The sequence below is a fragment of the Taudactylus pleione genome, unplaced genomic scaffold, assembly GCF_031769625.1.
Source record: "Taudactylus pleione unplaced genomic scaffold, aTauple2 ptg000245l, whole genome shotgun sequence".
NCBI classification, from domain to species: Eukaryota; Metazoa; Chordata; class Amphibia; order Anura; family Myobatrachidae; genus Taudactylus; species Taudactylus pleione.
Window position 1 is genome coordinate 2,508,141 of NW_028284647.1, and position 24,285 is coordinate 2,532,425.

Sequence of the window (24,285 nt, forward strand, 5' to 3'; positions counted from 1 at the left end):
TTTAGAAACCTATTTTCTACAGATCATGAAGATTTACTGAAAGCCAAGAGCCAGATTAAACCCCAAATTTGAATTTTTCAGATATGATGCATAATGGCAGAACGCAATGAAGCGTTAACCTGGCATTCCCCTGCAGCTGGCAGGAAGCAGTACCTGGCCTCTAAAGACAGCTGAAGCTCCTCCAACATCTTCAGGACAGGATCTTAATGGGTCAGACACATATCAAAGTACAGACTTCAATCATTTGAGTAACAGCACTGCTACTGTAACGTTGGAACAAAGCACGGTTTATTGCATTTAAAAAACATTAACATACTGAGCCACTTTCAAACAGCCACGCCAGAATAAACAACTCTAACACATTATCTTGATTCAATGTATTTATTAGTTATTAATCGTAACATCTTTGCATCTAATGCACTGAAAGTCGAACACTGAAAATAAACGGAGGAATGAAAAAAAAAAAAAAAGAAAGGACTGGCAAATCAATCTGTTTCTTGAAAGTAGAAGCCATTTTTATATATGTACATGCATCCTCAACGTAAAGTTCTTCTCTGGGTAACCGTGCTTCTTCCTTAGCACAGACGTTTATTTATTTTTAATTTTTTTATTTAAATTAAACTTTTCATTTAGTCATTACCTGTAGTCTCGTTGACCTTTTTAGGCATTAATAAATTAAAAACTACGTTTGATCCAAACACAAGTCACTAGTTCAGCATAGGAAAAGAAATGTGCAGAATTCTGATCTCTTGAAAAAAAAAAAAAAAACTTTCCAAAATTACATCAACCAAAGAAATTAAAGCACTTTTTTTTTTAAACCTTTTAATGGTGTGCATGAACATTACACTCCATGTATAGCAAAAATATTTTTATTTATAATTTACAGTCGAGTGAAATTTTTTTTTACACCACCTCTGCTCGCATCGACAGAACGTTTTACACATTAAACTGTGCGGGCGTAAGAAAATGCAAATACAAAAATGTATTCAGTAACCACAATTGCAACCATGGGGCCCTGCCCAGGTTTCAGGTCGGAGGACAGTTCTTAGCCTTTGCAGACGGGACTGTTACGGCAGCGTTGTTTCGGTGACGTTACACGGGGTCGGCGGGCTCTGGTTTGATCTCGGATAACAAAGGTATGCTCTCGCCGCAACTTGTGATGGCGGCATCACATGGCTCCTCTTTTATTTTAACTGCGGCAACGGAAGTGTCTACCACCTCCTCCTTAACCAGGTTTAACATTGCACTCAGTGGGTTTTCTAGGAGTGTTTTACTAGGGGATGGTGTGATGTCTAAAAAGGAGGATGTCTGTAAGAAAGGGGCAAAATAGAAAAAGAAAAATGGATCAAAATGGCACAAGCAATAGATAAAAGTTGAGATGGACAAAATACATACCCTTTTTATAGCGAAAGCAATAATTAAGAAACACTGGGTATAACACTGGGTATAACACTGGGTATAACACTGGGTATAATATGAACGATTCTCTGTTGAATAGTTACGGTTTGATTAAAGCAAGCAGGATGTACACAGATTAAGGTAGAAATTGGTAACACATGGTAAAGTTTCTAATGGAGGCAACAGATAAAAGGGGCAGACTAAATGGCAGGGTCCACGCAATAGTATAAAAAGAAATAGGAATGACAATCGGAAGAGGTTTCATTAGAGCAATCGATGGATTGGTTCTGACTCCGATGGTTAAGCCTGCGATGGTGAGGACCCAACGTTTCCTCAGCATCGATCCGTGTTCTTGTGATTTAGTGCCACTACAGGTGCTTTCCAGGGAATCGGTATGCAGCGTGGGCAACAGACCTGGCAGAGCTCACCCTGCTCAGAGTCACAGCAGAGCGACTCTGGACAGAGTCAGTCATGTCAAGGAAAGCAATGCATTTGGGATGGGTCATAGAAAGAAAACATTAATGTATTATTGCAATCACTGTTGGTAAAACATCAGTAACACTGATGTGGTCTTCCCTAGAAATAAGGGTGAGAAGATTGCAAGTGTAACTACTTACACACCCGGAATACAGGGTGCATTACCTGAACACTACAGAAGGTACTTACATTTTTATAGTCTTCATAGCATGAAGGATGGTAGATCTGAAAAACAGGGGGAAACCAAAAAAAACTAAACATCAGCATACATAAGACATCCAGCAGTGATCAGTCTACTGTCTTACAGCCATTTACATCTCTCCTTTAGCACAATGTAAGAACAAAAGAAAATCCCATTCAACTATACAGGAACTGTAAAAAGCTGCATACACACGTGAAGATTCTGTCCAACCATTTAACTAGGTGATTGGTTGGAATGAAAATCCGGTAAGGTATGAAAGCAAATGACAATCAGCAATTTGCTCCCAAACACCGGAAAATGGACAAACTGTTATTTGAACAAATTATTTTGATCAAACATTTAACAAACTTGTCTGACGCCCATTTTCATCTGTTTTCTGGCATTTAGGAGCAAATTGCTGATCATCGGTTACTCCCATACGTCACCAGATTTTCATTTCAACCAATCAACTAGTTGGATGGTTGGACAGAAAATCTTTACGTGTGTATGCACCACACCATAAGACTGAGACCAGAGAATCCCTGATTTTACCAACTCTGTATAATAACCCAACCACTAAATTCTGAAGTCATCCATATTACATGAGTAGGAAAATACACACAAGTTAGAGTTAGAGTACGCAGCGGGAAGGTGTAGCAAATCAGTGACAAGTAGAAAAGGGGCATTATACGTAACGGTTTGTGCCACTGCGATGTCAGGAGGAGGGGCACCTATCAGTATCTTTTCCAGCTCAACTGGCAAATTTATGCTAGATTCCCACTGCTGGCAATGTAAGGGGGGCCCCAATACATTTTTATACTGCTTTCCCTTGAATGCCTGGAGAGGTGACATCCTTGTTGGAAAGCATGACACTGCTGGCCCACTGGTGACATTACAACTGAATAGGCAGAGTGAATAGAGCAATTGCTGCGCTGCAGTTTCGTAGGGTACCGGGCACTTTAATGCTAACAGAATATATTTGCCATTGGAATCTCTAACCAAAGAGCCACACTCAAATAATGTACCCTCCAATTTGCTTATGACCAAGTGTCTTTTTCAAGGGCTAACTAGAAGTCGGGATCCGTACCTTGTCGTTTACGCGCATGGCGTTCTTTAGGTGCCATTCCTCCTCGTCCTCATCCCAATACTGTTCAAACTGCTCCTGGCAAATCTCACAAATCTGCAAGGGAAGAAACGCTCAGATGTGGTAAATCAAATCCTATTACCAAAGTGAGCTGTAGGATCATTTGATGAACACCACAGCATAGGTAAATCACAGCGTGTAATACCTCGTCGGCTCCGGCAGGACCGGCCGGTACACTCTGGAATTCCTTCTCCTTAGCAGCCTCCTGAGTTTTTAGTATGACCTCCTCATGTACTCGCTCAAAGAACTGACTTTTAGCTCTTTCTTCCAAGTCTGCAATTTCCTCAAATTCTATCCAATCCTGGAAAATGACAGTTTGATTTCAGATAATAGGCACAAAAAGTTTTATCATGTGATCCATATTGGCCCTTTTGCTGCCCCCTCCCTGCTTCTCCTAACACAAAGAAAATTCTTATTATGGTAAAACGGTCACTTTACAGTACTCCCACCGTGCTGCTGTTCTGGTAAGTAGGCGTACCAGTAAATATACATGCAATGCAGATCTTAGATACAATAATCCATATGAAGGAGGATAAAGGGAAAACTACCATGTTAGGCATTTACCATGGCACTACTGAGACCTTGTAAGGGTTACAGTTTTACATTACGTAACGGGTGAGAACGGTTGTTGGTAAGGGAGGGCTGGGGGGGGGGAATGTATCAAATCTTGTGTACAGCGATAAAGTACCACCCAATCAGCATCTGTCATTTTCCAAACAGCAGTTAGAAGCTGATCGGTTAGTACTTTCTATCCGCGGTTGGATTCATTTCACCCATGCTGTTGGGTGGTTGATTCCATTTAAGAAATAAGGAAGTCGTCCATTAATATTTATACATTGCTAGACCAAAAAAAAAAAAAAAAAAAAAAGGATGAACGTTCAGAATAAAGAAAAGAAAAAGAAAAAAAAAAAACACCAATCACGGGTTGCGCACATTCCCCAGGTAACAGATGAAGATCATTCTAGCAGCCATTTCTGGACAGTGTCAAGTTTTGGGACTACAGATGGAGACTCACAGTGGCCGATTCCATCATGGGAGACGGGCCGCTAAACCTGATTCATGCTTGCACATAGATTTGCCTGTTACAGCATCTGCATCATCACTAGTTTTCCAGCGCAATTCTATGGGATGCGCGGATTAACTAGGGATGTTATACAATATCGAAAACGAACAAACAGATCCTGCACCAGTATGCAATAGACAATCCACAGACCAACAATTGACATATAATCAATCAAAAATAGAGAAATCCACTGTGTTGGTGGTGCTCCCAGGGAAAAGTATAAATCATACTTACACAGAAAACCTCTAGATTGAGGCTAAACAAGAAATTCCCTACTTGGGGCACACTTATAAAACATGAATAATGAAATGATAGTGTAGTTAAGACTTAACCTTTAATTTAGTTATAAATAAAATCTATAGGGTATATTAGAGACTTAAATTATTGACCATATGTATCATTCTCCCCTAATTAAATGTAACATTCAATAATTATGCTTAGTCAGGCGAAAAAAATATATAATTCTTACAGGTAGCATTCTATAGATAGAGAAATCTCAGGGGATTCAATCCTCCCTTATTGAGTGCTATGGCAGCACACTCCTGCAATAATTTAATGTAGGTGGATATAGGCTACATGAAATTTAGAAAAATGAATATTAGCCATAGTAGATCGAAATTAAGCCCATATTATCCACCTAGGTTAATTGGTATAAATATTGCACTTAGCCCATTAGACTGCAATATATAAATAAAAAAAACTACGTGCAGTCTTAATACCCAGGGTATCTCAACAATTCATTTCTAAATAGTCAAATTATTTATTGCACTTGGCCCAATACATATATAATAAAATAAAAAAACCTGGAACTGGTGCAAAAAAGAGGGAAAAGTACCTTAACAATAATCAGATAAATAATAGACCCATCAGTTAATATTAGGGATGTGCAGGCTCGGTTCTACTCTGTTCCGTTCGGTTTTTTTTTACCGAATCTTATTGGGTATCAGCTGTCACGAGTTTTGGATAGCCAATAAGATTCGGTAGAAAAAAACGAACGGAACCGAGTAGAACCGAGCCTGCACATCCCTAGTTAATATATAATATAATTGCACTTCGCCCAGATACAGTTGTCATTAGATTATGTACACCTGTCGTGCGGATCTCATGTCAAGGTGTGCACAGACAGGATAAATCCTGAAAATGTGAGACTTGTACCTCACAATTAATTAAATATTATAGGTATCCAACAACTTTTAAATGAAACTAAATGATTTGCATTCAGCCCCAATGCATATTCCATACACGTGTTATATGAGATTCCATATAGGAGTATACATAAACAGGATAAATCCTGAGAGCACCGTGCTAGGGCCTAAAAGGGCCACATATGTCTGCTTAAATTGCACCTTGACTGGTATAAGAATAGCAGAAGCAGGTTTAAACATTTATAACTAAATTAAAGGTTAAGTCTTAACTATACTATCATTTCATTATTCATGTTTTATAAGTGTGCCCGAAGTAGGGAATTTCTTGTTTAGCCTCAATCTAGAGGTTTTCTATGTACTATGTTATACAATATGCCATTCAGGAATAGCACAACACGACCAGGGCATTCAACTGAATTGCCCCCCATGGAGAAATGTACCAATAAACCTCCTTTCAGCCTAGATCAGAGTATTCATAATTCACATGAATCAGTAGATGTCAACAAAATGGAGGTAAAACTTATATTAACTCTCACCCCCCAAAAACTCCTGTTTAGTACAAGAGAATCAGTGAACTAGACAGCTTTGCAAACAGAGCTACAGTTCAGACTAAGATGGCTAAAGGACGGCTTCCAACTTAAAGATACCATTGGAAAATATTCAGTTATACCCACCCCCATATAGCCCCCCTCCTTTCATTTATTAACAGAAAAAAAAAATACCCCACATATACAAAATAACTTACCCTCAGGCTATAGTACCACCTCCGGTGGGTTATTTTTCTACTGACATCCTTTTCAGTTCGGTTCTGCCGATAATGCCAATCTAAGTGGTCAGCATATACGTCAGTCTGAGATTTGGTAAACCTCATGCCACATGAATAGCACTGGATGCCAGTGTACAACCGGTTTATAACACTGTCGTAACGCCTGCAAGGAGAAATGTACGTCAACACCGACAAAGGAAAAATAAACGACACCCTCAATAACTGGTAATAAATAAAATGTTCAATTGTATGCATTTGTAGAAGTGTAAATCTGTAAACCACAGTGATCGTCTCGTGCCCTTTTCCTTGCCATATTACCTTTTGAATCAAATAGTTTTTGGAATTTATTAAGAAACAAAAAAATTACAGAAAAACACAATGTACTTAATAAACATCCTAACTTGCTGCTACATGCTCCCTCCTCCCTATCTTCCCCATCTGTATCATGCCTGTATGTCAGCCCCTCCCGTTGAGAATGTAAGCTCTTGCGAGCAGGGCCCTCTACCCTCTTGTGCTTCTCCTTACTTTATTTTCTTCTACTTCTACCACGAGGACACCTAACACTTGGTGCTTATGCTCCGTTGCTTATTTGGGTGTTATGGCCACCAATGTATCAATGTATATTATCCATGTCCTTGTCCTGCATTGTATTATATTGTACTGCAAGTCACTTTTTGGTTATGTACTTTGTAAGGCGCTGCGGAACACTTGTGGCACCATATAATAATGTAATAAACAAGAAATTGTATACCGGTATAAGTGTGGTTTTGTTATTAAGTACACAAATCGGTAAATGTGAAGCTCTTTCAATAACAGATCAATATGTGTCATAGTCATGTCAGAATACAGAAAGTGTGGCTGACAAGCAAGATATAATATGGGAACAATTAGCTGGAAAAATGAGGCACAGTAATTGCAAATGCATAGACAAAATCTATCCCGCTCCACCAGCAGTATAGAATTTAGGACCAGAGTTCCTTCCCCCTGACTATTGTAAGGCGAGGGCTAGTCAACTTGCTCAGATGTCAGGGTACTATTTCTCCGTTTTCCTAGCCGCCGTATTAGCTTAATACAAATCTTAGAGAGAGAGATTAAGTGGACGGAGATAAAGTACCAACCAATCAGCTCCTGTCATTTTTCACACACAGTAACATGACAGTTAGGAGCAGATTGGTTGATACTTTCTCTCTCCAAGGCTTAGTACATAGGGGGTCAAGGTGCGCTGGCTGAGCCATCATCCTTAATGCAGTATGTGGACTCACAAATCACCCATAGGCATAGCAAACATTGGAGACAGTATTCTCAAATTACGGTTCTGCCTAGGACTGCTATTACTGGGTCTAGAGACAAATACACACAAAGCAATTGGGTAATGTAAGAAAATTATTGTGAATCAAGATGGCAACTGAAAACATTTACAGAACGTGAGGTTTCCTCTATGTGCCCCGGTTTTCCCCCTACTGGGAGGCCAACTGGACTATATACACAGCCCATAGAAAACTCATAAGTCTCATCAATCAGTTTAGATTGTATTCTCAGGATAAATATGAACAAATGGGTTAGAAAAGGAGGAGGAGATCGGGCACTAGGGCATTTTCCCAAGCAATTCAGATTTTCATCCGAAAGAAATACTCTCAATCATGCAATGATCCAATTCCCTTTTAAGAGTAACAAAGAAAAATCACTGTGTATTACCATTACATATGTACAATCAGTGTTTATTGCCACTATGGCCCACACTGCGTTGAGTTTATGCTAGCGTGCGTTTCCGCCAAGGGTTACGGTTTCCCCCACAATCCAAAAAATACACCTTTAGGCCAATTATTGACAAAAGAAAAAACTAGCCCCATTGTGTGCGCGCTTAGGTGTTAGTGCACAGGTTCTCAAACTCGGTCCTCAGAATTTGAGAATTTAGACTTCGCGCCATTGGGACAAACATTCACTGTAAGGCACGGTGTAAATTTGTGGTGCTATATAAACACATGATAATACGGTCATTGTTATACTCACTGTTTGAGAACGTCCATAGCGAAGCCAGTCAGGTCTGGAACGTCTTGATCCTCTATGGGATCTTCTTCCTCTTCTTCCTCCTCCTCCTCCTCCTCTTCCTCCTCCTCTGGTGCAGGCTGTGCAGAGTTTTCTGTCGATTCTGTTAATATATATATATATATATATAATTTAACAAGGAATCAACATTTCTGAGCAATAAAAAGGGACAGGTATCTGTACAAGACTTTCCAAACAGAAGGACAAATGGGTTAATGTATGAAGCAGTGAAAAGAGTGGGGAGAGTAGGCTATTGGAGAAGCTCCCATAGCAACCAGTTTCTATCATTTTATAGAATGTACTTGATAAATTCTGTAGCGACACCGATTGGTTGCTATGGGCAACTTCTCCACTGCTCGATACGTCTCCCCCAAAGAGAAAATTGACCAATTACAGAAGTGAAATGTATGAACAATAATTGCAGTCTCTATAATCTAATGCTGGGTATACACTTAACTATATGCCCGCGGCAGGTCCCAGCATCAGCAAGTGCACACACACACACACTTGCCGATGCTGGCAGGGACGAACGGCAGCGGAGGCCATGCTGCATTCGGCGGGTACACTCTGCCCGATGTGTGTACTCGGCTTAATAGGTTAGCGTGATCAAACAGACCCAGAGTACTTTGTACGTGGCCTCTGTTGGCTTACCAGAGTGTTATTATAGAGAACGATGATCACAGCTCTGTAAAAGGAGCTGCACCAGAGAGGGACAGCAGTTTGCCATTTGGTCATATGTAGAATGATTTAGGTTACAGATAAGTCAGTTACTCATGTTATTGGAAGGTTTGTCCACTTACGAGAGGAAGAAGTTTCTGTCTTTGATACTGTAAGAATTCCCGTGGAAAGCAGCTTTGAGAACAATTCATTAACATCCAGCTGACCCAAGTGATTTTCAGGATTAGGAAGTGAAGCACCTGGGAAGAACCAAAAATCACAATTAAAAAACACATGAAATGAAGACTGAATTATTGTTCCTATAGTTATAGAATACACAAACCTTCACCCTGTACAGCCCTATGGCCTGGAAATAACAATGGTGAAGGAGTTACCCCGTGACACTTTACGATCACAAATACATAGAGGAACACAGAGGGGACCGGTAAGGGCGGAGCAGGGGGGCAAACTGAGGTGACCTGGGATATAGGCCGGGCCCCTTTACTAGTAATAGATACTTCTAAGCTTGAAATAAAAAAAGTGTAGATATAACATTTTAGCACATTCACTTTTAAAAGATAAGAGATTTTACATTTTTAAATAAAAGTACTTAGAAGTCATACCTGGTTGGTGATGAACAAATACTCCGGTATTAGGTGCTTGTGCTGAGGGTATTAATGGTTCCTGTGTAAAAGGAGCTGGCTGGGCAACACCGCCAATAGGTAGAAACTGAAAGAGTTAGAACAGAAGTAAACACAAAGCTCAAAAATGAGAACCTAAACAAAAAATGCTCTTAATTACGCTGCAATGATGGGGTCCTATAGAGCAATAGTATATTGTTATGGTACACCATACAGCTTTACTTTACTACATCAAGAAAAAGCTTTAACCTATAATTAACAATTGATTCCTATTTCCAAGACCCTAATTCCACTCTTGAGCAGTCAGCTTTATACAAGTTTCCCAGCTGTCGCCAGCAGTACTTGGCGTAATTTTGGGTTACTACATTGTAATTTTACAATGTAGTAACCCAAAATTACGCCGAGGCCAACGCTGGGTACACACTTACGATGGTACAAAGCGGCCAACAATGCATCGTGCACAGGCCCATACAGAGCGCTCGCTCTGAATCAGGGCCGGCCTTCTGGTGTTTTAGAACGGCCAGGAAGATGGTCGGGATGGTCAAGACCATCACGACCATCGGGCTTGCGACGAGACCCTTGTGGTAGGGTCTCGTGACCACACGCCCCAGAGAGATTTCGGCTCTAACAGAGCCGAAATGTCTCCCACTGACATCACTCGTGAGGTCAGTCGGGCTGCCCCCAAACGGAGGCGTTCACATGGGAACGCCTCCGTTTGGGCAGCCACGCCCCCGGCCCGCCCACCAAAGGGGGCGAGCTGTCACTCAACATCGACTGCTCGCCCCCTTTGTTGTGAGACACGGAGCGACGGAGTGCCCGTCGTGCGCATGCGCACTGGCCCATCATCGACCCGGTTGCGAGCGCACAGTGCTTGCGACCGGGTCTGAATCAGGCCCACTGTACGATCAAGTGTGTCCTTACATGTTGCATCCAACTACATTGCGTTGTTGATTGAATCGTCCCATCTGAAGCGCAGCACAGCAGATGGGACGCCGCAATTAACAGCAGCCGGGAATGACCAGTCATGCGTACACACTATACAATAAACAGCATCAGGAAGATATATCGTATGGTGTGTACCCAGCTTTACATGCAAAAACGTAGAGATATTTGCCAGAGTCCATGGAGAAGCCAGTAGGGAACAGAAAATGAACAGGATTAGATGTTTCATGAAATATCACCATTATTAATAAGAATTTAATGAAATTACACATCCACTTTAAGAAAATTTAAATATAAAAACAAAATTATGATCACTTAGATTGAATTCAACTGCTGACTTTAAACCCCTTGGTCAGCAAAAGCAACAATAGATATCACATTCTCGTACAAAAAAACAAAACAAAATAAACTTACTGGAGTGTTTGACTGCATATTTCCAACAGGCATGCTGAAGTTTCCAAATGTAGGTCCTTGTTGATTTTTATCATCAAAATACGGCCCAGATGGTCTAGGAAGTTGGTTGGGAAAGCACTGCCCTCCAGGCACAGGAGGCCCAGTAAACCCTGGCCCTTGCGGCATATCAAATCTTTGATCTGGCCTTTGAAATTGCATGCCTTGTGGTTGGCCAGGAAACATGTTCTGAGTATCACCAAATGGACCAGTTTGAGGGAATGGTGGAGCATTTTGTCTAATGGGTGGATGATTTACATTATCAAATCGTGGTACTTGGTGTCCAACAGGCATCTCAAACCGTGGCTGTTGATTTGGACCATCAAACCTTTGTGAAACAGGTCCATCGAAACGTGGCTGTATTTGCATCGGTACATCAAATCTTGGAGGGGTCTGGTGACCAGGAGGACCTTCAAATCTTTGACAAGGCTGTCCAGATAGACCATCAAATCTTGGCAAGATAGGTGGCTGGTTTTCAAATCTGTTAACTGGTGCATTTTCAAATCTGGGCCCACCTTGTCCCATTGGTCCATCAAACCTCATTAAAGGTTGCGTATTAGCTCGATGATCAAACCGTGGTGGTTGATTTGCATCAAATCTTGGGCCAAGGGGACCATCAAATCTCGGACCAGGTGGTCCATCGAATCTCGGACCAGGAGGACCGTCAAACCTCGGACCAGGACCACCATCAAATCTCGGGGCAGGAGGACCATCAAACCGTGGGCCAGGAGGACCATCAAACCGTGGGCCAGGAGGACCATCAAACCGTGGGCCAGGAGGACCATCAAACCTCATCGGGCCCATAGTCTGTCCAGCAACAGCATCAAATCTAATTGGCTGTCCCATTGGTTGATCAAATCTAATGGGTGCACATTGTCCTCCCTCAAACCTCTGTTGCAGTAATGGTGGCCTGGGTGAGCCTTCAAATCTTTGTGGAACATCAAATCTTTGAGACCCTAAAGTGCCTTCAAACCTTTGTGGCCCTTCAAATCTTTGAGGCCCTAAGCCACTGTCAAATCTTTTAGGTCCTTCAAACCTTTGTGGACCTGATCCACCTTCAAACCGTTGATGTCCATCAAAGTTTTGTAGCCCAGGTCCAGTATCAAATCTTTTTGGTCCTAGGCCACCTTCAAATCTCTGAGGGTCTAATGGCTGCACACCCTCAAAGCGTGGTGGACCCAACTGTTGGCCAGGAGCACCATCAAACCTCTGTGGACCTAAAGGAGGACCCTCTATTCTTTGATTGTTCATTGACAGATTAGTAATCATTTGATTTGGAACTCCTTCAAATCTCTGCATAGAGAGATTCTGTAAGTTAACTGGTTGTCCAATAATATTTTCAAACCTTGAAGCATCAGCCAAGTTACCTGCTACAGCATCAAAATGGATATCCAATGGTTTTCCTTTTAAGGTTTCAAAGCGCTGACCTCCAATTACATTCCCTGGTGTGCCATCAAACAGGGTGCATGATTGAGCAGGAGAACTTTCTCTAACATTCAGAACATTGGAGGGCTCTTCAAATATCTTACCACCAGGGCCATCTCCACGGTTAACTGGTATAACTGGTAACCGTGGTGGGGCATCGAGCAGTGGTCTTCGTTCCTCAAGCAAACTATCATGTAGCAAGTTCTCTTTTCCTAATGGTGCAGTATCAGCAACAAAAGGGGTCTGCTCAGAATCATCATATCTGGATCTTGTGTGAGAATATAGTTCGTTATAGGATGGTCTCTGTTCTTCTCTTAAACCTTTTTGGGCAAAAAAAGAAAAATATACCATTCAATGTTATACGTGAGTAATTTAAAACTACATAGGTCAACAAAATGAAGAACTGTTTAAACCATGTGGAACACAGCAAGCTTCAAAGTAGTAAGCTTCAACCTACCATGCGTAGAAAGTTCACCAATATCATCTGGTCTTCTGCAACTTTCATGGGCAAGGTCCTCCTCGTGAGAACTTGCTCCCAATACCGGAGAAGAAAGTCGTATGTTCTCTGAGAACAGGTCACTACTTTCGGATAGACTGCGTGTTCTTCTACCGTCGTGTTCAATTTCTCTACCACTGAGAATCAGATCATCTATTTGCATATCCATGAATCCTTGATCTAAGTAGTTATGTTGAACCTGTGTTCTTTTCAGCTTGGCTTTATGCTGGTAGTAATTTAAGTCAGCATCGGAAAGCAGAGGTCTCTTTTGCAGCCCACCTTTGACATCATCTGTGGGACTGTCCCACACGCTGCACCTGTGTTTTTCTTCTTGATACTGAAAGAGCTGTCGAATTTGATGAGCCACAACAAGGAACTCTTCCTGTGAAATTTCCCCAGATGCCAAGCGCTCATTAGCCTATAAATAATGAAAATATTATTAACACACACACACACACATTAAACTTAATGTGAGACAGGGGAAAAACAAACAACCTCACCATGTAAATCAACACACCAGTATTACTTTATCAGATTTTAGTCCATCCGACTACGCAAATTTTAATAGTGGTTGTATATCAAAGTCCAACCCTTAAATCAATTCTCATCTTTATACAAACCCAGTTTACCTTTTCAAGCAATTGCCCCTTGGATATACTAGTCAATTCCTTGGGGATTTGTAGATCGGCATCTACGCTTAACCACGGCTGTTGCTTTGGCGTTCGAGGAGATAGAATGCCCTTATTAGGCCAACTGTCCCGACGCCTTGGATGTGGAGTCCTCGTACTTTGACGGTGATCATCATTTTGTAGGCTACAATGAAAGTATATCCATTAGCATTGAGCATGTTTTGAAAGGAGATACAGGTCCCTTAAAATAAAAGGTTATTTCAAATTAACCAATTACTGTATGTGGTCAATGCAGACTTACGTTTTGTTTTCTTCCCACCCAGGTTGCCATCTTTTGCTGGATTTAGAGCCTTGCCAGTTTTCCACATTCTCTTTCGGTTCTAGACTGGACTTGGCAGAAATGTGAGCTGCGGGGTCCTGCTGTCTCTCCTCTGAAGTTTTCTTCTGTCGCCTATTGTCCCGGAGATCTGTCTTAGGAGTTCTCTTACTCCGGTCATCCCGTGTACTTGCTGGAAAGTCACCGGCGTGAGGCGGTTTGCCTCCGGGAGGACGCAACTTAGTGATTTTTAGTAGAGGGGGAATGGGAGACAAGCTTCTCTGCCTTCTCTTTGGCGATGACCGCCTCTCTCTCCTCTTGGGCGAGTGAACCGGTGATCGAGACTTTGGAGAGCGAGATCGCGACCTCTTTCGGGTAGGGATTCTCCCTGGTTTTGTAAATGTTTTATCGGTGTCATTCACGCCGGAGTCCGTTTTTAGCACCACTCCATTAGCTAGCTTATTCCGGTTTGCAAACGGTCGATGTTCTGTGGATTTGTGATCCTCCCTTTTCTCTGTACTTTTTCTTTTCTCCTTGATCTCCTCTGGTTTGTCATCAGTTTTGTCACGGACGTGTTTGCGCAACCTTGGATCTTTTTTACTTAAATCCGCATCTTTTGCGCCGTCGGGACCTTGAGACTTATTATCCTTTGCATGAGGTAACTTCGCTTTCAGAGGTGAGGGAGACTTTGATTTAAGCTCTGTGTGCAGAGATTCTTTTTTAGGCGCCTTTTCACTGGACTTAGTCTTTTCTTGTTTTGACGTAGAGCTTACTCTGTCGCCTGGTACAGGTTTCAAAGGCTTGGAGTCTGGTGCAATTAATGTGCTGTTCTTAACATCTTTTTTATGAGAGTGATCTTTAGAATGTGGATTGGATCGGTTAAGTCGAGGGTCTCTAGTTGGCACTTGAGGCTTGTCATGATGCTGAGATGGTACCACTATCCTGTTCTTCTCGGGATGTGTAGAGGTAGGCTGTGGAACCTTAGCAGGCGTGTGTGGAATCTCTGGGGCAACATGAGGCTTTGCAGGAACTGAAGATGAAATACTGTTTGCCTAAAAACAGACACAAATTATGAATATATGCTAATCTAGCACAGAGCGTTACAAACTGTCCATTAACAAACTTAAATGCTATTAAATGACATGATCCATGCTGCTTAACAGAAGATTTGACGCTAAAGCCATCTCTTCAATCCCATTGGGAGGGACACTCCTTTGGGATAGAGGCTGTTACACTATTTAAATCCACACAAATTCATAACACTTACCTTTCTAGCTCTCCCTTACAAGTAATTTCAGGACAAATAAATGCATATATGGTAGAAGTGCAGCACCAAGTTTTTTCTTTCATCCCACTGGTAGAAGGGATTGCTACCTTTGGGATGTTCCAAAGCTGCTAAGGGAGGGTGTCCTCAGAAATTGCATTGCGCAATATATTATATCCAACTACATTCTTTGTATGAAAATCCATTCAAACTAATATCTTGTGAACATTTGGACCGAAGGCCAGGCTGCTGTCCGACCTGGTAGTGTACATGCGGATATTCCCTAAAACCGACACATGCTGACTATGAAAAAACAAAACAAAAAATAATAATCTTATAAAGACCCTTTTATCATGGAAGCTGCCTGCCCTACTCTATACGAATAATCTATAGGTGGTCTGTGTACTAAGCACTTCTTGGCCAGTCCAGCGCCACAAGAGCACCTGATCTAGTCACCTATTCCAGAACAGATGGAAGCATAATGTTGGAGGTAATAGGTAAATTAGTTGAAAATTTCATGGATCCATGAAGGCATCTATCAGAAATACCTTCAGTTCCCTGGTAATTGGATCAAGAACCACACTTTATGGGTCATCATTGATGCATTCACATCAATATGGGTGAAGGGACTATCTCCCAGGATGCATGGCATTCCTGTGTAGGAAGTCTGCACCCTTGTTATCCACCACTACATGGATACTGCTGGAAAATTCCGTGCCACCCAATGCATTATTTTTTTCCCATTGTGAGGGAGCTTGTTCCTAAGCTGTGGCATAAACCATACGCGAAGGCATTGTGCAGTTAAATCTTTCTAGGCTTAGAAGAGCTTGAGCATTTATTAATGCTTTTAGTTCGAACATAAAAAAAAAAATCTCCAATTCGAACTCCCATTTTCGTTTCTGCATGGCCTACCAGAGAAGACAATGACGCCCTTCACAGATTGGGATTTGTAGATGACATGTTATTACCCATAGAGACGACAGATTCCCCCTGTGCTATGCCATTAACGGCTGATAGTAAAGACTCCATCCTGAATATCTCCACCAGACTTTGGGTGTCTAGGAGCTCCAAGTTCATGATGTACCCAAATAGTGTTTTTGTAACAAGAATGCAAAAATAAAAAAATAAAAACTTCTGGGCACAGGTAACTTAATAATTGGAGTGTTCCAGTAATATCTGTAGTGAAGAGTCTTCAGGATGAGGATCTCTGGTCTAGGACGTACACCCGCTCAAGGATTCTTCTCACTCAGGAATCCAAAGTGAAGTTGAACAAAGGTTTCTGTGAAAGAAGGACCTGGGCTACCATCACAGACTGCTGGATGGATAGAAAACCCTGTCAAGCAGTTTGCTTATGTGAAGGCCGGGCCGAGAACAATTTTCAGTTGTACTAGCTAACAGATTGCGTATTATTCACTTACCAATCTACAACTAGCAGCAGGCAGTACGCTCAGCAATAGATAACCCTGCCTCAGCTGAGCTCCCCAGGTATGCCTGCTCCACAAGCTACACACCAGCCATCAGGCATATTTTGCCCAATATGTGGAAGTAGTCAATTAGATTTTTCACCAAATAGGATTAGCTCTGGAAATGCTTTGCTATCTGACGTGACAGGAAGGTGACAATACTGAGGGACAGTCGTAGTACACAATGTTGAAAATATCTAGAGTCTGTCGTTCACAGATATATCGCGTTGGCTGGGAAGCTCAGCCAATGGAAGATATATCTGCACAATGTTCTGCATGTACATGCGGGTCAGCCAACCGCCCATACCATTGCTGCACAGGTCGCCAGGGAGGGGGTATGAGGTGACCGCCGGCCAGCAGGATCTCCAGCTCGATGGCAGTGATGGTGGTTCAGTGTGTGTATCAACCACCATCTGCAGATATATCTTTCAGGTGTGTACCCAACTTAACCATTCTTACAATAACTGTAATGGACAATCTTATGCAGAAGTTGGTTTTTGGAGCCGACAGCTTTAAAGCCCTTCGGAAGGTTGACTGGGAAGCGATTACATTCCCAGAGCTCCCGGGTATAGTCTGGTGACTGTGCCCACATTGAATCCCATAGTCATTACTCTGAGGAGGCAACACTGCTACAGAAGTTTCACTACAGAATCATTTAACGACCCTCCTTCCTGCCGGCTGGCAGTGTAAGAGCAGCTGCTGCTATGTACATAAAGTAAAATACACTATACAGACGTTTTATCCCATGCGGCCCTCAGCAGTGTTGTGCAAAGCGCCCAAGCTTCTTGGTTTAGGTTTCAGTTGCTGCTTGGGAGGGGGATAGAGTAGGTGGAACACCTGGTCGAGCCTTTATACTACAAGGTAGAAATGCCCTCCCCATTAGGATACATTGCTAAAAAATAAACAGGTGACTTACAGGAAGAGTGAGTGTGCTTTAAAACGCCATGAAATACTGAAATACATTTACCTAGTAAGAGACTGCTAGGCTAGACTCCCATAGTAATGACATACACGTTATAGTGCTGGAAAAATATAGCCGTATTAAAAGATAGAATTTAAATGTTACTAATTCTAAAGCAGAATAAATGGTTCCAACAGGGCCGTAGCTAGGGTAGTGCGGCCGGTGCCATCGCACAGGGCACCACAGGTCAAGGGGGCGCTGTTTGGGTCTGTCAAATTTCTGTTTATTATTATTCTTGCTTGTAGCTTCCTTTTATTTCATCCCCAGCATCTCCTGGCCTCTCCTATCTCTTCCCTGGCCCTTCCCCATGAGGCCATTCCCCTTTTTTGGGTGCATTATGTCCCTTTGAAAAATGAGGGGGGCGCCAATGCTCTTTCTGGTTTAATTTAATTTAAAAAAAAAAAAAAAAAGTTGTAGCCATCATTTTCAGGTGCAAAATCTGAGGGAACTGTTGCACCGCTCACATCACGATTACTGCCAACAACGGATATTCAGGATAAGGCATTACAAACGGCGATTCCCCCTAGCCACTGTACATCTAGTTAATTTCAAAATATAGACATTGTACAATAGAACACCATTTTTACTTTAGGTTAAGCTCATTAGATCAGGTTACAGAGAAAGCAAATGACTGACACGTACCAGCTGTGCCTTTGTCTGCTCCAATTCCAGCTCCAGCTTCTTTTGCTGAAGTTCCAACAACTGTTTTTGCTTCACCAGCAATTGCTGCCTTATTATCTGCTCCTGTGACACGAGTGGCTTCTGTACCTCAGCAGGAATAGGTGCTACGCGAGGAACAGGTTTTGGCACCGGAACAGGAGTTGCGGGGGCTTCCTCTGACTATTTATTGGATGACAAAAAAAAAAAAAAAACAATTACAAAAAAAAAAAAAAAAACAAACACCAAAACCACCGCTCACACTAGCTCCCTCCAGGAGACTAGAGAACATGAACCGCTGAGGGGGATTACACATCCACGGTACTCACTTTGTTTAAGAATTTAGGATTCACATGGATGCTAGCTGTATTCACATTTGGGGGTAATGGTTTGATGGGCCATGCCGGGTCTACTTGGTTGACCTTCACATCAAGTGCAAATAATTTCTTTGCAGGGAAAAGCTCATCCCACGTCGAGCGTAATTTATACAAACTTTTCCTAGTGTTCTCATCCACCTGGAAACAAAGAACAGTTTCTTGTTTGGACAGTTCCCATTACTGTTGTGAGCATATGAATATGGACATGTTCACTCATACTAATTGTGGTACTGCAGTTTCGCTACAAAAGTCTATTATGTAAACTCTGTATAAACAAACTAATAAAGGAAAAATAACCTGAAAAGTAGGCAACATTGTATCACTGATTACCGAGTGATATGAAACTTCCTCAACATAAACATTTTAAATACAGTGTATACTAAATGATCAATTTAGAAACGATCTGCATACATCACTAGGAACAGAATAAAGCAGTTTTAAAAACTGGTCACTTAAATGCCCCACCAAAGTTACATTAAACATGGGGTTATAAACTATATAAATCCATAAATATTGTAGTCAGGTCTATGTTCAGAGGGGGTGTTTCAATCCAACGGGAGTTGAATAGAAGCAGGAGGTAAGCTCCCCGAGCTATTCAATTCACCACGATGTTTACTCTGACGGGAAGCAAATCTGGGCGTTTAGTTGCGAGTACCGGCATTCTCCGACTAAAGTGCCTGCCGCGAGGCTGTTAGTGTCACGCTAAGGCGGTAATAGCCTCGCGGCCGGCACTGAAGTCTGATATTTCCACGCGCCCTAAGGAGGGAGCGAGAAGAAATCATTAGACCGACTAAACAGCACACTGAATTGAATAGCTCCAGGAGCTCCCTCCCGGCACTATTCAATTCCCGCTTAATTGAATAGTCCACTTAAAGTGCACCACTCAGCTGTCTCCCCAACACGAGGCTTCGGGGCACTTACAATTAGGAATTTTGGTGCATTTACTGTGATAGTATTTATCAAACTCAGTCCTCAGGACCCCAAACAGTTCTCGTTTTCAAGTTCACCGAGCACAGTTGTATTTATTACTTGCTGACAGTTTAAAAGATCCACAGGTGGAGCCAATTATATCACTTGTGATTCTGTGAGGAAAGCAATCCCTGTTTGGGGTCCTGAGGAATGAGGTTGAGAACATTCTGTAATGCATTAATACAGTTCTTTCACCTTTGTTTTATACGTTTAAGAGAATGTACTGGCAAATGCAATAAAATCTAGCAGCACTTTTTTTTTTAAAGGTACCATGCATTTACCAATGAGGGGAAGGGAGGAAGAAACACCCCATACACTGTATAGTTGTGTAACCACCAGTACAGCTGGTCACTAGTGTACAATAACGCTTGTCCCATAGAAACATGCAGACCAGCTATTACAGGACTAAGGGGCCTTATGCATCAAAGATGGGAGAGAGAAATTTGTAACAAATAAATCACCAACCAATCAGCTCCTAACTATCATTTTTTAAACACAGCCTGCAAAATGTAAACTGGAAGCCAATTGGTTAGTACTTTCTCTCTCTCAGCTTTGATGCATAGGCCCCTAAAACTTCAACTAGAGTGAACACGAAAAAAGTCACATAAGCAAGAATTATGAATCTATACCTTTTCAAACACATTTACAAACGTGGAAACTATGTTTTTAGCGAACGCAGCAAGATAGTCTCTTCCGACATTTTTAACAATGGAATCCATGAGGTACATGACAGGCAGCTTCTCTGTGCTACGCGCCTAAATAGAAAAAAAACTGATAAGTTTAATATGACAAAACCATCAACCCATGACCGAATCCCATCTGTATACAAACCCAGACAAATGTTATTAAATGGACCACAGATAAAACTGAAGTGTACTGCAGCAACAGGCAGCTGTAGATATTATTTCACCTTCTGATTAAAAATATACCAGGAAATTTTAGTGTTATATTATAGCAACTTGTTCCCAAACTGTTTTTTTTTTCTTCCCTTTATTTATTTATTTTTTTTAGGGGAAGTTTTGAAATTGTGACAATTTATATTTTTCAACAGGCAATCGGCATCCTTTCCATGGACTCCAGGGTCAGATAGTGAGAGGAAGCATTTCTCTGTGCTGGACATTTGCGTCCATCTGGCAACGGTTGAAGACACATTGGGTAAAGGCAGACAGATTCCTCATCTCCTGGATTACTGCCCAGATGTGTGCAGCAACAAGTGTTCGTCCAATGTGGCTGGAAGTGAATTTGTGAAATCTTTCACCTGTTTAAATTTACTCTGAGGGAAAAAAAAATGATATAACCTCCTCCCCGACATCTGTCACCTGTTCCATTGCATTAGTCACCTTCCAGTGTGACGCAGGGTCATCCACACTCCCAGGGAGAATGCATTAACTCCTTGCTAAGTGTGTAGTACGGTTCACAATTAGGGTCATAGAAAAGTGTTTAGAATTGTTTAGCTGGTTTTATTTTTAATCCCTGACAAAAACGTGTTGCCGATATCTGTGTGACGTCTTACTGGAACTCTTCACCACCAAAAGATTTAAGCAAAATAAAATATAAATGAATGTATGATGCAAACTTAGTACAGCTGGAAGAAACTAGGTTTATCAATGTTAATCAGTGAGTGTGAGACCTTTCGGTATTGAACACTTATAATGTAGAACGGAAGGGAAAAAGCATTATGGAGAATGCATGTGACATTACACAGTTACGTAACTTAATTCCTACTAACCAGAATCCAAGTTAGGACACCCTCTGCCAAACAGTATGTTTATCTAGCTTTGTATGAATACTAGAACAATTTGCAAGTAACTTGTACCACAATATGAATTAACTGCATGTATGTGAAACCACAAAGCCACTGAGAACAGAGTACGACTAGAATAGGTTACCCTTATGATGTAGAGGCAAAATATTTTTTTTTTTTTTTTTTTATATACAAGTTTTGTTAAGTAACAGCTCCATGTAGAAGATTATCTTTAATATGTAAACCATCTATATTGAATACCATGTCAAGAGAAATGAAACTCCCAGACTGAAATAGTAACATCCTAATTCGGCATAACAAAGAAATCCCCAAATGTAGTTTCAATTCCCAACGACTTTGTTTCGCCTTGTGGGTACAACACATACCATACATATACAATGGGAAATAAAAAGACAAATACATATTTTATACATTTTATTTACAGATTGCAGCATAACCAGTCACACATTGTAAAGCCATTTATTAAAATATAGAAGTTGTACTAATATAACTCAGAAGACAGTGGTGCAAACAACGTGGTCAAAGCATGTGGGAGTCACATGTGGCGGCTCAGCTACCAAAGGATGGCTTTAATGTGGATACAAAGTACAGCAAGAAAAGCATTAACGACTAAAGAATCTCAGCGACAGGAGGGCATGCCGACAAGGAAGGGGTGTATTACATATATCCAGAGATACACCCTTACTAAGATAGCAACACTGAATATATCAAATATATCATTTGACAAGTACATTAGCACACAGTTATCTGACCACTACTTTGTATATGATTAGGACAGGGTAATAGGCAAGTGTGTAGGGGAGTGGGGAGCAGGAACCATGACATACATTAGGGGAAGTTATATGGTGAAGGGGTCACCAAAATGTAACAATAAATATAGAGGGATTAGGCACCCACCCCCATGGGGGGTCCAGTTTTCCATACCATATAAAAATGTAGAGGGAACAGGTATATATCCATGAAATCCCCAAGATGGGGTTGGGGATTAAATTCTTTGGACCATGTAAGATATATAAAAGCAGAGGGAGAAGGTATCCAACCATGGCAGCCCCAGGGCAGGGAAGTAGGGGGGGGGATATAAAATATATTTCATAGAGGGAATCACAATACTGGGGGTGGGGAGCTAGAGATTACATCCAGGGAACCCCTTTCATGTACAAGAGACATAATGTAGAGGAAATCGGTATATAACAGTGACATGTCCAGGGGGCAGACGTTACATCCTGGGAGAGTGTGTATTATACATAAATATACGCAGAGTGAGTGTGCTCTATAGGGAGAAATAGTGGGGTTGGGGGGTTACAACATACTAAGGTCATACTTAAACCAAGGACGGGTGACATGTAGCCTAGCACCCACCAGCTGCCAGGTAACCCCATAATGGGGGGTGTAGTTATAGCACAGAGCCACACAGGACAGAAACTCCCCATGTTACCCCACTGAGGGAGCAGAACTACACATAGCGGTGACCTGAGGGGGTAATACTAAGCAGGGCAGCCAGAAACCCCCCATGTTATCCCACTGAGGGAGGAGGGAGCAGAACTACACAGAGGTGACCTGAGGGAGTAATACTAAGCAAGGCAGCCAGAACCCCCTCCCCATGTTACCCCACGCTGAGGGAGCAGAACTACACATAGCGGTGACCTGAGGGAGTAATACTAAGCAGGGCAGCCAGAACCCCCTCCCCATGTTACCCCACGCTGAGGGAGCAGAACTACACATAGCGGTGACCTGAGGGAGTAATACTAAGCAAGGCAGCTAGAACCCCCTCCCCATGTTACCCCACGCTGAGGGAGCAAAACTACACATAGCGGTGACCTGAGGGAGTAATACTAAGCAGGGCAGCCAGAAACCCTCCCCATGTTACCCCACTCTGAGGGAGCAAAACTACACATAGCGGTGACCTGAGGGAGTAATACTAAGCAGGGCAGCCAGAACCCCCTCCCCATGTTACCCCACGCTGAGGGAGCAGAACTACACATAGCGGTGACCTGAGGGAGTAATACTAAGCAGGGCAGCCAGAACCCCCTCCCCATGTTACCCTACTCTGAGGGAGCAAAACTACACATAGCGGTGACCTGAGGGAGTAATACTAAGCAGGGCAGCCAGAACCCCCTCCCCATGTTACCCCACTCTGAGGGAGCAAAACTACACATAGCGGTGACCTGAGGGAGTAATACTAAGCAGGGCAGCCAGAAACCCTCCCCATGTTACCCCACTCAGAGGGAGCAGAACTACACATAGAGGCGCCTTGAGGGGGTAATACTAAGCAGGGCAGCCAGAAACCCTCCCCATGTTACCCCACTCAGAGGGAGCAGAACTACACATAGAGGCGCCTTGAGGGGGTAATACTAAGCAGGGCAGCCAGGAACCCCGGTAGGGCCGGGGAGACTCCCTCTAAGCCGCCATCTTGTGAGGCCAGCTCGGCCTGTGACAGACAGCGGCCCCGTTGACACGTGGGTTGGGGGGCATCGGACACTACCACAATGCGGGATTTATGTATGTAGAGGGGGGGGGTGTAAGGTAGGGGGCCACTACGGCACTTCACTCTGGACAGGGCCGGCGCCATTTTGGAAATAACGGACAGAGGGCCTGAGGGTGAGCTATGAAGGTGAGTGGGGGGGGGGGGGGGGGTCGTGTAGAAAAAAATAAAATAAAATTCTTTTGTCATAAAAACCTTGGCGATCTGAGCTTCGATAATTGTGACGATGTCCCTGGCGAACTGCACGTTCTCCTCGGCCAGGATGGTCAGCATGTTGATGTGGGGCTTGCTGTTGAAGGTCAGGTCTTCCAGGGACGACTGGTAATCCCGGGACGCGTCCTCACGGGCTTCGCCCCCCGACATCTTGTCAGCCAGGCTGCGGCGGTGCTGGGAGAGGGGGGTCAGGCGGGCTCGGCCGTGTGACCGGCGAAGGTGACTTAGCGGAGGCTGACTGAGGACACCAGAGGCCCCGCACCCAGCATCGTGTGAGGACAGGACGGGGGAGGGTGACGACGACGATGCTGCTCACTCGGCAAATCTCCCCGACAAAATGGCGACTGCGGGGGAACGG

At 42.7% G+C, this 24,285-nt stretch overlaps 1 protein-coding gene across 1 annotated transcript; it reads right to left on the reverse strand.

The window, feature by feature from the left end:
• Nucleotides 1-331: 331 nt before the first annotated feature.
• On the reverse strand, nucleotides 332-24,285 carry PCF11 (PCF11 cleavage and polyadenylation factor subunit). Its single transcript, XM_088479805.1, has 16 exons — nucleotides 23,910-24,285; nucleotides 20,097-20,222; nucleotides 18,451-18,636; nucleotides 18,107-18,304; nucleotides 13,762-14,828; nucleotides 13,461-13,644; nucleotides 12,793-13,249; nucleotides 10,875-12,655; nucleotides 9,501-9,606; nucleotides 9,021-9,137; nucleotides 8,185-8,323; nucleotides 6,154-6,337; nucleotides 3,346-3,501; nucleotides 3,144-3,236; nucleotides 2,065-2,100; nucleotides 332-1,308 (listed from the first exon to the last, which is right to left on the reverse strand). The coding sequence occupies exons 1-16, from the start codon at nucleotides 24,075-24,077 to the stop codon at nucleotides 1,093-1,095; spliced, it is 5,214 nt and encodes a 1,737-aa protein (XP_088335931.1). The 5' UTR covers nucleotides 24,078-24,285; the 3' UTR covers nucleotides 332-1,092.